Here is a 15,618-nt window from a genome sequence, read left to right as displayed (position 1 = left end):
ACAAAATGAAAATAAATCCAAACAGCTTGCCAACATCATTTTTGCCGTTCCATGTATTCCGTTACTCCCCAAGCCTGCACAAAATTTAGTAATTTTATTCATATTTAGTTTCTTTTGTCTTGTATTAGCCTATTTGGCATTGGAGTAATCCAAAAGTAATTGAAAGTAATCAAGTTAAAGTAATCCTACCCAACCCTGTCTACCTGATTAACCTTTAAAAGTCTCAATAAGGGCACAAATATTGGATTTGTCAAAAAAATGAGAATACTTGAGTCTAGATCAGGTTGGATAATATGTTTACTGTCAGATTTATTGTTTGACTACATTTATTTTACCTTTTTTTCGTAGTACAATAAAAAGGACAATACTTATAAAAGGATTGTCTGATGAAAAATGGTTATTTTGGAAATGTTCATGCAATTTCATCATTACTTCTTTTGGAATTGATTTGTTGTTGTTTTTTTAATTAAAGAAGTGATAAGTAAAGCCCAGTAAGAAAAATATATTAATCGTCTTTCCAAGTAAAATGTTTACCTGTATTGTTTTTCTTCTTTTGCTAAAATGTTTATAAAAGATCCCAACATTACCTAACTTAGATCTTAAAATAAGTCCTAATAAATTATTTGGAAAATATAATGATGACATTTAAATCGGGCAAAATGAGCAATGTTCTTTGCAAGTAAAACAAGAAAATGTTGCTAGATTTTTTTGAACTGGACTTGTTGTATTGTTTAGGTGATTGCTTTCCATTGTGGAAATGTATTAAAAATATTTTATAATATCAGCGTAGTTTCATTGTCAATGTTAAATTTCTGTGTCTCAATTTACTTATTTCGATATTTTGTTTCAGACAACGCCAGTCACGTCAGCTGGAATCCCAGTCAGCGACCGGCTGTTCACCAGGACCTCTCTGCTGGGTTTTGTGGGACCAGTAAGTTTTCCTCTTGCAATAATTCTTGACCACATTGTTTTTTTTTGCATCTAACTCAGGGAAATTTCAACTCAGTTTGCCTCTGGGGCCAGATCCAGACTTTCTGCTCTCAGGCAGGCCGAATGAGAAATAGAATGGCAATTCCAATTTTTTTTAAAAATGACAAGAGAAACACATTTATTCACAAACAATTGGGAAAAAAAGATGTTCATGTTTGGCATTGAATGTGATAACTAGGTATTTTTAACAGTTGAGTGAATGCAGCTTTAGGCAAACTTTACACTGCCCTCGATAGGCCCAGGAGAGAATTTCATTTTGCATCTACTTTAAAAATATTATACCTTTTGATACAAATGACCTAAAGACTTGCTTTTCTGAAATACAGTAATCCCTCGGTTATTTTGTTTAACGGGTACCAGAATTCTACTTGAAAAGTGAAAATTTTGCAAAGTAGCGATGCCCCTTCATAAAAGTCCCCAGGGTCAAACTTACCTGACATGGCATCCTTACCAACTGAGAGTATACGACTGTGACAAAATAACAACTATAGATCTGAAAAGAAAAACACATAACTCAAAATTGCGGTTAAATGAATGGTCTTTATTGTCATTATACAAAAGTACATGGGCGCCCCCAGGCTGTACCTCCTAGACACACAAAGCAAATGATGCCCCTAAGACGCTAGCTGTCAAGGCAAACGGAAGGCCACCACAACAATATTAGAGGGCTTTCTCCTTTCAGTGTAAAAAAACAATTTAATGAGTGGCTGGAAAGACACACACAAGCATCGGGTATTAACCTTGTCGCCGTGATGGTTAAAATACTACTGACCTGAACGTAGCGGTTTCCCACGAATTGTAGTTTCAGGTCATGTCAAGTCAAGTCAAGTCATTTTTATTTGTATAGCCCTTAATCACAATAAGTCTCTAAGGGCTTCACAGATTAGTACACTATGTTACACAGACTATTTTTCAGCCGACAAGAAGAGTAGGTTATTATTCATATGCAATGGAGTAGAAGTGAGTTTTAAGTTTAGATTTAAACATTTCCACTGAGGTTGCAGATCGGATCACAGGGGGAAGAGCATTCCACAGCACCGGTGCCCGGATGGAGAACGCTCTCGATCCAGCAGAACACTTCTTTGCTCTCGGGATCACCAGAAGACCGGCACTCTCAGATCGTAGGCTTCGCACCGGGACATAGGGGCAGATCAGATCTGAAAGATAAGAGGGAGCAAGTCCATGTATGATTTTGTACAATACTAAGAGAACCTTGAAGTCACATCTTTGGCTCACTGGGAGCCAGTGCAAGTTAGCCAAAATCGGTGTTATGTGATCGTACTTTTTTGTCCTAGTTAAAAGCCTCGCTGCGGCATTTTGTACTAGATGAAGAGACTTGATTCTAGACTTCGGGAGACCGGAGAGTAGTGCATTACAGTAATCGAGACGGGAGGTAACAAATGCATGAATTATAGTTTCCGCATCAGACTGAGACAGTATTGAACGGATTTTGGCAATGTTACGAAGATGGAAGAAAGCGGTTCTAGTAATTTTCTTTACATGCATCTCAAAGGTTAGATCAGGGTCAAATATGACACCTAAATTTTTAACTGAGTCACTCTGTGTGATGTGACATTTGTCAATGTTCACAGCAGTTTTTGAGAATAAGTCACGGCATTTAGATGGACCAATGACTAACATTTCGGTCTTTTCAGAGTTAAGACGCAAGAAATTGAGTGACATCCACTCTTTTATCTCAATGAGGCAGGCCTCCAAATTTCCACAGTTTAGTGTGGAAGATTCCTCCAACGGAAGATAGAGTTGAGTGTCGTCTGCGTAGCAGTGGAAGCTGATATTGTACTTGCGAATAATGTCACCTAATGGAAGCATGTAAATGTTGAAAAGAAGGGGGCCAAGCACTGAACCCTGCGGAACACCGCAGGTAACATTAAAGGGCTCAGATGTCATTTCACCATATTTAACACAGTGCGTCCTATCTGAGAGGTAGGATCTGAACCACGAGAGGACGGTTCCTGAGAGACCAATCCATTTTTCCAACCGTTCTAGTAGGATATTGTGGTGCACTGTGTCAAAAGCAGCACTAAGATCCAGCAGCAGCAAAAGTGATGAAGCGCCAGAATCCATTGACATTAGGAGATCATTTGTTACCTTGATCAGAACTGTCTCAGTAGAGTGGTTAGCCCTGAATCCTGATTGCATGGATTCAAAAAGGTTATTCTCGGATATGAAAGCATTCAGCTGCTGTGCCACTACTTTTTCGAGTACTTTATAGAGGAAAGGTAGGTTTGACACAGGTCTGTAATTACTTAATATTTCTGGATCAAGGTTGGGTCGTTTCAGTGTGGGTTTAATAACGGCGGACTTAAAAGCTGCTGGAACTACACCTGAGGAGAGTGATATGTTTATAATATTTAGAACTGAAGGTCCAAGGACGCCAAAAAGACTTTTAATAAGTGAACCTGGGAGCGGGTCGAACTGGCAAGTTGTCGGTTTGGCCGCATTTACCACCTGTTTGAGATCATCAAGTGACAGTTCACTAAAACCGGCCATTTTCCCAAGGCAGCCACCCTGTCGTGCATCTGTAAATTTCAGTCCTTTAATATGTGTGGTATTAATAATTTCTTTAGCAATTTCTTCCTGTATGCATTGAATCTTCTTAGTAAAGAAGACCATTAAGTCCTGAGCAGAGTGTGTCGAACTATCTGCCATAGTCTGTTGCCTTGTAAGCGATGCTACAGTGTCAAAAAGGGCTTTGGGGTTGTTCTTTTGAGACGCAATCACCTTCGAAAGGTAGGCCGATTTTGCAGAGGCAAGGGCCGCTTTATACTTTAACAAGCTTTCACACCAGGTTTGATGGAAAACCTCAAGCTTGGTAGCGCGCCATTTTCTTTCCAATTTCCTGCATTCTTGTTTAAGGGTTCTAGTTTCATCAGTAAACCAAGGCGTGCGTCTTTTAGGACGTGATTTTAGTTTTATGGGCGCTATTGAATCCAGCACACTAGTCAGGGTGGTATTGAACTCATTCATGAGTGAGTCAATCGAGCCATTGTATGTAGGAAAGGACGCAACTGCTCCGGGAAGGAGTTCAAAGAGCTCAGAAACTGTGCCAGTGCTTATATTGCGTCCGCTAAATACTTCAGCTTTTTTAACACTACACTTAGCTAGCACCTCAAATGTAACTAAATAATGATCCGAGATAACGGTAGTACACTGTAACACCATAATGTTTGAGGTTAAAACTCCTCGAGTCAGAATCAAGTCTAGCGTGTTCCCATTTTTATGGGTTGGCAAATCAACCAGTTGATTAAAGCCAAACGCATCAATTAGAGACCTAAACGCAATAGTAAGTGAATTGAGTGGGGAGTTCATATGAATGTTAAAGTCTCCCATAATTATAATTTTGTCTGCATAGGTTACTAGTTCAGACAAGAGTTCAGCAAATTCGTCTAAGAAAGTTGTGTATGGCCCAGGTGCACGATAGATAGTTATTACATAAATTGACAATAGAGAGGACCGCATCACAAGAGCCTCAAACGCCTTGTAATTATTAGAGGTACGTGGATTAAATTTGAGCGATTTTTCAGAAATTAGCGCAACACCACCACCCCTTTTCAACGTGCGTGCTATATGGCTACTCTCGTAGTCTGGGGGAGAAGCATAATTTAGCGCTAAGTACTCATCCGGGCGTAACCAAGTTTCACACAGACCCATACAGTTAAGTTTATAATCACGAATAATGTTATCAACAAGTAAAGCTTTTGGAGCAAGCGATCTAATATTTAACAGACCAAATTTCAGCTTTGCTGAATCATTTGACTTAGCTGAACTCTTTGTAGTCTTTGTCGAAATCTTCAAAAGCTGCCGCTCTTGTGGCTTTTGTGTGGGTTGTCCGGCGAGGGATGAATGGTGGAATTAGTTACATCCTCGCGTCCATCTTGCTGCTTAGACTTCGCACGCTTCACACATCTACCTGCACGGCAACCACGCTTCTGTTTTCTCTCTTTACGGCGTCGTTGTCGTCATTTATTGGGAGGAATAGCTGTCCACAAGGATGCCGGATCTCTTTGAAGTTCGCTCGGTATATCATAGGCGGTATAAAAAGTGCCAGAAAAGTCGAAATTTAGACGCCAACCCAACCGAATAAGTTCGTCCCTACAGTAAGTATTTTTGGCCACACATGTGTCCAAAAGTGAAAGCAAAAAAGACAAGAGAACGGCAATAAATAGAAGATTAGCTGGACAACGAGCCGCAAGCATGTATCCATGCGCCGCCATGTTGGATCACTTCATTGGTTGGATCAATTTCATGGGTAATGGATTTGGGTTGGTCACAAACAGGCTCTGCAGGGGTGGCTCAAGAGAGTTGTGAGCCAAGCTGTTAGCAGTAGGTCAGACCTGCAGCCTCACTATTAGCTTCTCCCTGACGCCGCCTCAGTCGCTTCTCAAACCCGATAATAATTCATGGAGCACCCGCTCCCGTGATGAGCATTTCTTTGCACTCTTATGACTCTCCTCAAACTTGGATTTAATTGATGATTTTTTTTTCAATTTAACGAGCCGCTAAATGGTAAGTGTCGTCCTGCTTCAGTTTGTTTTGGTTGGACACATTGGATTGTGAGCCCACCTTGCTGTCTAACTGCCCCGTATTGGCATATGCTGTCTGCTCAGAACACAATGCACGTTACGTTTGTATCAATGACAACAAAGACAATTCAATTCAAAATCTGCGAAGCAGTGAACCAGCGATAAGGGGTCTCTGTACTCTCTGTAAATTTCTGGCAAGCCAGATTAAAACATACAAAGAGTCGGATTCGGCCCAAGGGCCGTATGTTTGGTGTGACTGATCCAGCACATTGTTTTCAAAGATCAATTCTTTCTGATGGTCAAATATTTTGTATTCCCAACATAGACCAGAATTGATTTAAAAACTGTTCCCAAAGCACCTTAATAATAAATAATTGCCTTCGGGTGACACCTATCAATTACTTAATGGTTCCAAATTTGTGTGCTTTGTGTTCTTCCTCCAGGACAGCCTGGTCTTTGTCGTGGGGAAGATGGATGGATTGATGGTGGTCAGTGGGAGGAGACACAATGCTGACGATGTGGTTGCCACGGCTCTTGCGGTGGAGCCCATGAAATTTGTTTACAGAGGAAGGTTAGAAAACACAAATTATCAGTCAGTACCCCCAGCAAGAGCATTAAACACACCTGCAGTCTAAGGCGGGGGTCGGCAACCCGTGGCTCAGGGGCCGCATGTGGCTCTTTAATGCTGCCGAGTGGCTCTCTGGCGCTTTTGAAAAAGAGGGCGGGAGGGAAATATATTTTTCTTCTAATATGGTTTCTCTTGAGAACAAACCTAAATAACAATTTTATCTTTTTCCAATGCTGTAAAAAAGTATAGAATAAATATTACATTTCAACTACTTAGCCGCTTCTCTCCTTTCACTTCTTTTCCTCTCTCCCGTGTCGCCTGTGTTAGAGATGAGTTCTGCGGGCCCAGGCTCCGCCCCATTTACAGGGGGGCAACTCAATGTAAGTCAATATCTTGCCACACCTCTAATTTCAACACACAGGGTTCCCGCAGATCCTTGAAAAGTCTTGTGAGTCATTGAATTAATTATTCCCGAAAATAAGGTCTTAATTGGCATTAAAATGTCTTAAATTCAAATGTTGAAAGTCTTTAAACGCATTATTAAGATTTATATTTTTTGAAACTAGAGACATTTATCAATTGTCTTTTTTATGAAATGAAATGAAATGAAATGATCTGCATTTCTATAGCGCTTTTCAAGTCAAGACTTCCCAAAGCGCTTTACAGTGTGCTTCACATTTCCCAATAGCGGCCGTGCAGCCATGTAAGGCGCTAACCTCCCTATTGGGGGCATTAGGGGTTCAGTGTCTTACCCAAGGACACTTTGACATGAAACACAGAGGAGCCGGGATTCGAACGGGGATCTCTTGATCCCAAGACAAGCGCTCTACCTCCTGAGCCACTGCCGCCCCCAACCTTACTAATTTACCAAAATACTTTTTGTGGCATCATGATATGGTTTCTATCAGGCCTTTAAGTCAGGTCAAGTCATGTTTAGTTGTATAGTCCTTCATCACAAAGAGTCTCAAAGGGCTGTACAGACCACAGATTATTGCAAACTACAGACAATTATTACACCATCCCCTGATCTAAAACCTACATGAGGGCAAGGAAAAACTCAAAAACCTCAAAAAAAAGAAACCTTGAGAAGGCACCGCATATGAGGTAATCCCCCTTCCAGGATGACCAGGCTGCAATGGATGTCTCAATAACAAATAATAAACAGATATTGTCAACATAAAATATAGGTTATTCATATGCTATATAAGTGTGTTTTGAGCCTAGATTTTAACAGTTCCACTGAGGTTGCAGATCAAATCTCAGGGGGAAGAGCATTCCACAGCACCGGGGCCCGAATGGAGAACACCCTCGGACCTAGGGATCTCTTCCTGGCTCTTGGGATCACTCGTAGACCAGTATTTTCAGAGCGAAGGCTCCTGACCGGAACATAAGAGAAAATTAAATCTAAAAGATACGAGGGAGCAAGTCCATGCATGATTTGGGATAATACCAACAGAACGTCTACCCACAATACACATAGCAACTTTACTTTGGACCATGGGAAGGTGTACGTTTAAGGAGAAGTGGCTGTCCGACCAACGTTTTTTGCCATGGCTTAAAGTTGTGCCAAGTAATATGCACCAGGCACAAAGTATTGTGTGCCAGAAATATTTTAAACTTGGCACTACAGTAGTCTAGGCATTGGAGTCACACATGCAAAGAGCAAAACACGTTGCTTCAGAATCAAGTTTCCCACAGACACCAGGTAATTCCCAGGTCTGTACGTCTCTTGTTTCCACTGTGCCCCCATTCGGACGCCCGTTAACAACCGAGACAGCGGCTGCATAACATTTTCGGACGTTTGCAGTACGCCGACAGTGAAAGCGGAGGTTCTGTGGTCTGTGAACACTGTGATGAAACACCTATGATTTAAGTCAAATGGACGAGTTGGAGACGTATTCCATCTAATTTCCCCTGACTCTGACATTGCCCACTTGTTGCATGTGTTATATTTACTGAAAGGTTTTCCTGATAAAATGTATCTAAACTCCAATGTGGTGCTCCAAATAGGTGAGACAAGTTTAAAAATAACTCGCCTCTTCACTTTAATTTGTCATTAAATTCTTTGTTCAAAAAAATTATTGACCACCAAATTCTCTACAGTAATATAACAAATATAGATAGATGGACTTGTGTGGCGCTAATATAAGGCTTTTAATTTTTTGTTTGTTTTTTACTCATTGATTATTTTTTATTACTGTAAAGCACTTTGGTACACCAAAATGATTGTTGTAAAGGGCTGTTTGAATAGGGTACATTTGCATTTAATTTTTTGCGGCTCCCGACAATTTTTTATTTATTTATTTATTTTTGTCAAATTTGGCTCTTTCAACGTTTTAGGTTGCAGACCCCTGGTCTAAGTAAATTTCCGATAGGACCTTCTCAGACTGCGCAAGTGCTACTAAGACTGTGATAGGTTATATGGGAAATCCTGACATAATTTTTTTATCATGCTGCATTGCAGGATAGCCGTGTTTTCAGTGTCCGTGCTACACGACGAGAGGATTGTGGTGGTGGCAGAGCAGAGACCGGATGCCTCAGAAGAAGACAGCTTCCAGTGGATGAGCCGTGTGCTTCAGGTGCTGACTCCGTTCTATTTTGTTCTATTCGCAACACTACGACAGGTGATGGATCGGGCTTTATTAGAATTTTGGACAAGGCTTAAATGAAATGCAAATAAGTCATTATATATTTATAACCAGGGTTGGGGGGGTTTCTTTAAAATTGGAATCTGATCGAGTTGCTAGCTACCTGTTGACCAGTATGGCAATATAAATGTAATAATATTGAAGTAATGTAACTTGATGACTTTTTATTACTTCTGGTTTTCTCAAATACCAAATATGCTAAAAAAGAGTGGGAAAATAAACACAATATAAATAAGATTACTACACTTTGTCTAAGATATATAAACAGTGTAAGCTTAAAAAATAATTGGAGGAAACCAAGGTCAGGTAGTTGCTTGTAAGCCCACAATGAAGGGCTCTTATTTTGACCACATAGTATACTTTATTAGGCCAAAATAAACTTTATTTTTCACATAGTAGACATAATATGCTCTGTTTTACTTCACATTAAGAGCACATTAAGAACCAAACATGAATTTAAACACACCATGTGTTAACTTTATAAATTTCTCCGAAAACTCTAGGATGTCCTGTGTCCAAGTTCCAAGTTTTACTTATTTGAAATTGGGATAACAAACCTTGACAGTGTTCACATTTACTAGGCTAAATGATACATTCTCACAATATAACTATTCAGTGATCGCATAGTGATTTAGACCACCATTTAACTGTAAAATTCAAAAAGGACAAGTAAGGTCATGTTTATTTGTGACACCCTTGATCACAAAGGCCTCAAATGTCTGCACAGAACAGATTATTACTATGACACCATCCCCTGATCTAAAACCTACAAGAGGGCAGGGAAAAACTCAAAATCCTCAACATGAGAAAAATGAAGAAACCCTGAGAAGGGAATCCCCCTTTCAGACTGACTAGACTGCAATGGATGTTGCGTTAACAATAAAATATAATTAATTAAAGTATAATATAAAATAAAAACTCAATCAAAAGGATGAACATGTTGCAATGGATGTAGCATTAACAAATAATACATAGATATTGTTTGGAACGCAATCATATTGAACCGAACTGAATGCATCACTAGTACGCCACTGCGCTGCCCTCACAAAACTGCAGGCTCACGCGAGTTTAACAAAATGAGTGCTTTATGGAAGGAGAAATTATATACAGACAAAAAAGAAAAGTGCTATTACTAGCAACACAGTGTGACAAACATGCAATCTGTATAATCTGTGAACTATGTTACTATGATGCAAGCGCACGTCGCATGTAATACTCAGCTCTTTGTGTCTCTCTAATGTCAGTGATTAAAATAAAGATGGACGAATAAGAGTATTATGTCCATGTAAACACAGTTTCAAATAAAAGCTTAATCTTGCAAAGTAATCCTTATTATAACTAAACGTACCTGTATTTGGATTCTCTTTTTTTTTGTTAACTATAGCGGAATACAATTAGTTTTTTTTTTATCCTAGTTATGTAACGCCTTTACATGTATACCTTTACTCCCCAAGCATGAGTACATGCTAAAAAGGTTATCTCTTGTTTCTACTAGGCCATAGACAGCATCCACCAAGTGGGTGTGTATTGTTTGGCCCTGGTGCCTGCCAACACTCTTCCCAAAGCTCCCCTGGGTGGAATCCACATATCAGAAACCAAACAGCGCTTCCTGGAGGGCGCCCTGCATCCCTGCAATGTCCTAATGTGCCCTCACACGTGTGTAACCAACCTGCCCAAACCAAGGCAGAAGCAGCCAGGTAGGAAGGGTTCTTACGGATGATGAAATCCTTGACTATGCTCAGAATTCTAATGTTGTTTTCAAGGTTTGAAAAGAGCTGGACTTTTGGGTGAAGTGCTTGTAAGTGCTTGAAATTGTAGCCATTGCCATGTTTCTTGGCAGTCTGTTTCAATAGAAAACGCATTAAATGAAGAAAAATAAAACAAGTCTGCCCCAAAATGACGCCGACACGGATGCTCTTCCATCGTGATTGATGGCAGCTGGTATTATGGCATTTTAAAATCTCTTTGTTGTGTGGGTAAAGGATTTTGCATTTACTATATTTTTTGTATCTATAATCAAATTATTTAGGTATATCCTTTGATTACCAGCTCGGTGGCCTTGGGGGTAGGCCCCGAGACTGGGAGGTTGATGGTTCAAGCCTCGGCCGGGTCATACCTAAGACTTAAAACATTGGTACTCATTGCCTCCCTGCTTGGCGCTCGGCATTAGGGGTTGGACTTGGGGGGTTCGGTCACCTAATGACTCCCAACACATCAGTTGGGTTGAGCGAGGGGGCTGGGAATCCCCTCCTCTTTTTCAATCTCCCAGAAAGAGTCAGAAAAATAATCTAGCCACCTACCGCTAAGGGGAATGCTCTGGTATATATATATATACATATATATATATATATATATATATATATATATATATATATATATCCTTTGAATAATTTTGAAGTGAAAGATTGGAGTCTTGAAAATCAGATGAAATATAAATTAAAATATTGACAGATCTACAAAAAATAAATTGAAAAATACTGATCAATTTTTCCGTTTGTCTGTTTATTCCATTTTCACCCTCCTATAGAGCCGTTTCTGTGTTTTTAAACAAGTGTGATGTAAAATCGCAGAATTTGTGTCAGTTTATAGCAGCTCATTGACAGAAAAACATTGTAGATCATAGATAGGAACATCTCAAATAAGGGGCCGGTCACACAGCCGTTTGCGGCTGAATCACGGCTAAAATTTTGCGTTTTTTTTTGCCCGTGGATGCCCGGGATGGAAAATGCGCAAAATTGGCCAACCCGCTGTTCATCGGTGGTATGCCCGCAAAACAGACGCCGGCGACTGTTCCGCTTCCTCATCGCGTCATTTCTGCGTCATTTTCTCGTGTGGACCACGGGTATAAAAGCTCCCGAGCCGGTGTTGTTTCCAAATCCGACTCCTACGCAACACCCACACCGCCCCACCCCCTCGCGTGACTTTTTCATCTACGTTAACAAACGCATTTTGTAGAATAGGATCGCACTTTATTGTTTAAATAAATGCGTTATATAGACTAGGATCTCCCAATTGTTATAATTAGCTCGCTTTATAGTTTTAATAGGCGTTTTATATAGAATACGATCGCTTTCGTTGGAAGCGCAGCAGAATGCGCGTTCACGCGAGGGGGGGATGATTTACCGTTCACAACAAAAACAAAGACGGAATGGTTCAAGTTGTATTACATTCCCAACAAATGCAAGACGAAGTGGTTTATGTTATATGTTCGCCATTACACTCCCTATAAGTGAGATAAAATGAGGTAAAAGTGGATGTATTAGCGAGGGGATGCATATCTCGGCACCGGGCTGTAGAAATCATAACCGCACAAGACACAGTCCCGTGAAGATCAAGATTTCAAGCTATGGCATCATTTTTATTTTATTATCTTGAAAAGAAATGTCAAGAAATAAAAACGGATTAAGACGAGGTCACTACGCTGACGGGGGGGGGGGTGGGTTGGTTGTTGTTAAGGGTTATTGTTCTATCTTCTTTATTCATTATCCATTATCGATCAGTTCATAATACGCTACAAAGCCTAGGAGCCGGGACTCTTACTCTCAGCCAAAAGGCCAAGCTAAGGTCCTAGCATTAAAGCCTTGCTACGACGAGAATGCACCGAAAGATTTATTCGAAATGAAGAGAAACTACGCTGACGGTGATCCATGTTCACCCCCTTGACGTCTCGAGCACAACTGACGTGTGCTCGGCATTCGCGCTGTTTATACGCGGAGAAAGGCGTTTGACCGTCACACGCGTAACACGCTAATTTCACGTAATAACACCGCGATACAGGGGCAGAACATGCTATTACCATGCTCCACCCACGATTACCCGCTGAAATTTCCCGTCCTACCCATGTGTAACCACGCCCTGGCCGCGGCCAGAGCACGTCGTTCCGCGTAATTTCCGCGTCATTACCTCGTGTTGAAATTTCTGCCCGTGGTACAGCCTCAACATGCTCGTAAGAGGCTGAGTACCCGCGCTCTGAAGAATTGAGCAGCGCAAATCTATTCCGCGCTGCCACCCGCGCGCGCGCGAATTTCCGACCTCGTGTTAAGCACCGCTGTATCTCGTCTGAATGGCGATCTCAATGCGTGTGACCGGCCCCTAAGCACAAAACATGTGCGAGCAGTAAGATAGTGACTTTGTTTTAGTTAAAAATAAATATATACCTCTGTTCTCATAATCAACACTGGGTTATGTTTTTTATTGCCACCGGAAAATTGGAAAATGGGTTTTGAAAGTCCTTTAAAAGTGCTCGAATTTGGCCTGAAAAGGGTGTACGAACCCTGGGTATAGATTTCTCAACCACGCCATAGTTCCTCTTATTCCAACTGAAATGATTGCTTTGTGTGTTTATTATATGCAGAAGTCGGTCCCGCTTCTATGATAGTAGGAAACCTAGTGGCTGGCAAGAGGATAGCGCAGGCCTGTGGGAGAGATGTGACCCAGTTGGAAGATAATGAGCAGGTAGTCACTTGGGAGAATTTGTATTTTTTGTTTTTTTACTAAGAACATCATATTGTCAATAATATTTTTATGTTCAGTCCAAATATGATATACCCCCACATAAGCCTTTAGCATATAAGCCAAACCCCTAAAAATCCTTTGGAATAGCCACATACTACGAAAAATAGAAGAAAACATGTAATTCTGCCTGTGACAACAGTGAACCCTTTACATTTCTTTGCTTGGTACAATCTTGTGAGCTTGCAAACAAACACTTAGCCGAGACACTCTATATCCATTTTGTCTCTGGGTTTTAAACCACTTGAGAATCTCCCCTTTCATTTCTGGTTACTGTCCCGGTTTTATCCCTTTCTCGTAAGTTTGGCCTTCGGTGAAATTTCCGGTGGTGTATCATTTTTCCATCGTCTGACCTTGTTTTTCTACACTAAGTTTTCTTGCTGCTTTTAGACTCGGCCAATATCACACTTCCTCCTCTCGAGTCCTCACAAATAAAATGTGAAATTTAGCTTTGCTTCGGGCTTAGTCCCTTAAATCAAGTTAATTGGTTGGGTTCAGGCTTTTATACCCATGGACTGGGTAGGGTCGGGCTGGATTTTTTATGCCTGATCTAAACTTTAGTTTGTAATCAGCAGTATCAGACAGACATTTTATTTTCTTCTCCAGGCATGGTGTAGTGCAAAAAAATTTACGAATAAAATGATAAAAATTAAACACTTTATAAATTCTGTGGCCACGTGCTCACATTTGCCCCATTGATTTTCTATTGGTTTGTTGTTCTTCTATAAGCCTCATCTTCTTTCCCCTGCGCTGCTTACACTTGGCAACTGGAAACACACAACCAACTATGCACATAAAAGCCAGCCCCCTAATGTTCAGTATTTTATTTTATAGTTCTAAATTTGGCTTAAATGCGAGTATATACGGTACATTTTGGGATGTGAATTCAATGTCTTACGGTAATTCTCCGTTTGTACTTTGTTCTTGGTTCCTGTTGCTCCTAGTTTCTCTACATTCAAGATGTGCTACAGTGGAGAGCGCAGGCCACTCCGGACCATCAGTTGTTCCTTGTTCTCAATGCCAAGGTACCTCAAGGTTCTAACAAGCTCAATTCTGAGCTGAAAAGTTTCAAGTCGAGGCACTCTGCATGCTCATTGGTGTAAAATAGATTCAAAATCACCGAAGTGGCTTTGTATTTATTCATTGTTATCGTCGCATGTGGATACATATGTCATGTGGTCGTGCAGGGCACGGTTGCAAGTGCAGCCTCCTGTCTCCAACTCCACAAGCGGGCTGAGCGAGTAGCTGCAGCTTTGATGGGACGTCTGAACACCGGGGACCATGTTGCACTAGTCTACACACCAGGTACTCACAACAGAGACCTGACAAGCCCTGTGACAATCGATCATCATTAATTTTAGACTGAAAACTGCAGTGAGTGTTTTTGTTTTTCATGTCCAGGAATCGACCTGATTGCCACATTCTATGGCTGCTTGTATGCTGGATGTGTACCGGTGACAGTCAGACCTCCACACCCACAAAACTTGGCCACCACCCTTCCTACTGTCAAAATGATTGTTGAGGTAAAGCATGGTGAAATATAGTATTGAGAATTGTCAGAGAAGTTTCTATAAAAAAACTGTGACAAGCCTGAGGACTGTAATTAAAGTGAATTCAGACCAACCAAGATTGTCTTTGTCACTCGCGAGGGGCAGCTGAGCAACCCACTCAAGTGAGCGCTCTCCAAAACTACCCAAGTGCTGTCCCCCTCGTAAGCATTTTATTGCAGCGGCAGCGAAAATACGTCACGGTGGAGTTTTACAGAGTTTGCAGACGCAGCTGCGTTAACTGTCAGTCTAGTATCATTTTCGCTAAAGTAGACAGACAACCTCTTGTTTCAACCTGACATCTGGCTGTTGAGTGAATATCACATGCTTTAGACATTATAACTTCAATAGTGATGAATTATTTCACAAGAATGATATGTTTTTAAAGGTATTCCCAAACATTCCCCCCTCCCAATTAGCCACAAAACACGTATTGTTTTAAGCAAATATTCCACACACCGGACGACTCAAAAAATGTAGTCTTAAAGTTGATCCATCTGTTTTGTTTGCTGTATAGTTGTGATGTCATTGAAGGAGCACAACACTTTGAAAATGGTGAATGCCATTAACAACAGTTGTAGAGAACAGCGATTCTATACCGCTCATATTTGCTTGGATAAATTTGGAAGTTTTTGCCTTCTTTTAGGTAAACGATTGTGGCTTTATGTTTGTGTTTTTTGCGGCACGTGTCGCGGTTAGTATGATTTTTTTCCGCCCAGCTCCCTGTTAGTGTCAGGCTGCTGAGGCCTGCCTTTCTTGTTTTGTTTGCTCCCGGTTGCAATCGTTGGCATCCCACAGTGTGTTGTTTG

General features: G+C 40.8%; 1 protein-coding gene across 4 annotated transcripts in view; it reads left to right on the top strand.

The window, feature by feature from the left end:
- LOC148353215 (disco-interacting protein 2 homolog A-like) overlaps positions 1–15,618 on the top strand; it is a 178,434-nt gene that overhangs the window by 143,891 nt on the left and 18,925 nt on the right. For all 4 annotated transcript variants that reach the window (XM_088352180.1, XM_088352178.1, XM_088352179.1 and 1 more), the window contains 8 exons: positions 851–931; positions 5,978–6,105; positions 8,567–8,681; positions 10,246–10,447; positions 13,105–13,205; positions 14,207–14,287; positions 14,450–14,567; positions 14,664–14,785. In XM_088352180.1, the coding sequence (XP_088208306.1) occupies positions 851–931; positions 5,978–6,105; positions 8,567–8,681; positions 10,246–10,447; positions 13,105–13,205; positions 14,207–14,287; positions 14,450–14,567; positions 14,664–14,785 (948 nt within the window). The remainder of the gene's footprint in view (positions 1–850; positions 932–5,977; positions 6,106–8,566; positions 8,682–10,245; positions 10,448–13,104; positions 13,206–14,206; positions 14,288–14,449; positions 14,568–14,663; positions 14,786–15,618) is intronic.

Source organism: Urocampus carinirostris, chromosome 14, assembly GCF_059441175.1.
Source record: "Urocampus carinirostris isolate Australia breed hairy pipefish chromosome 14, RoL_Ucar_1.0, whole genome shotgun sequence".
Taxonomy (NCBI): Eukaryota; Metazoa; Chordata; class Actinopteri; order Syngnathiformes; family Syngnathidae; genus Urocampus; species Urocampus carinirostris.
This window is presented reverse-complemented; position numbering and strand designations above follow the sequence as displayed.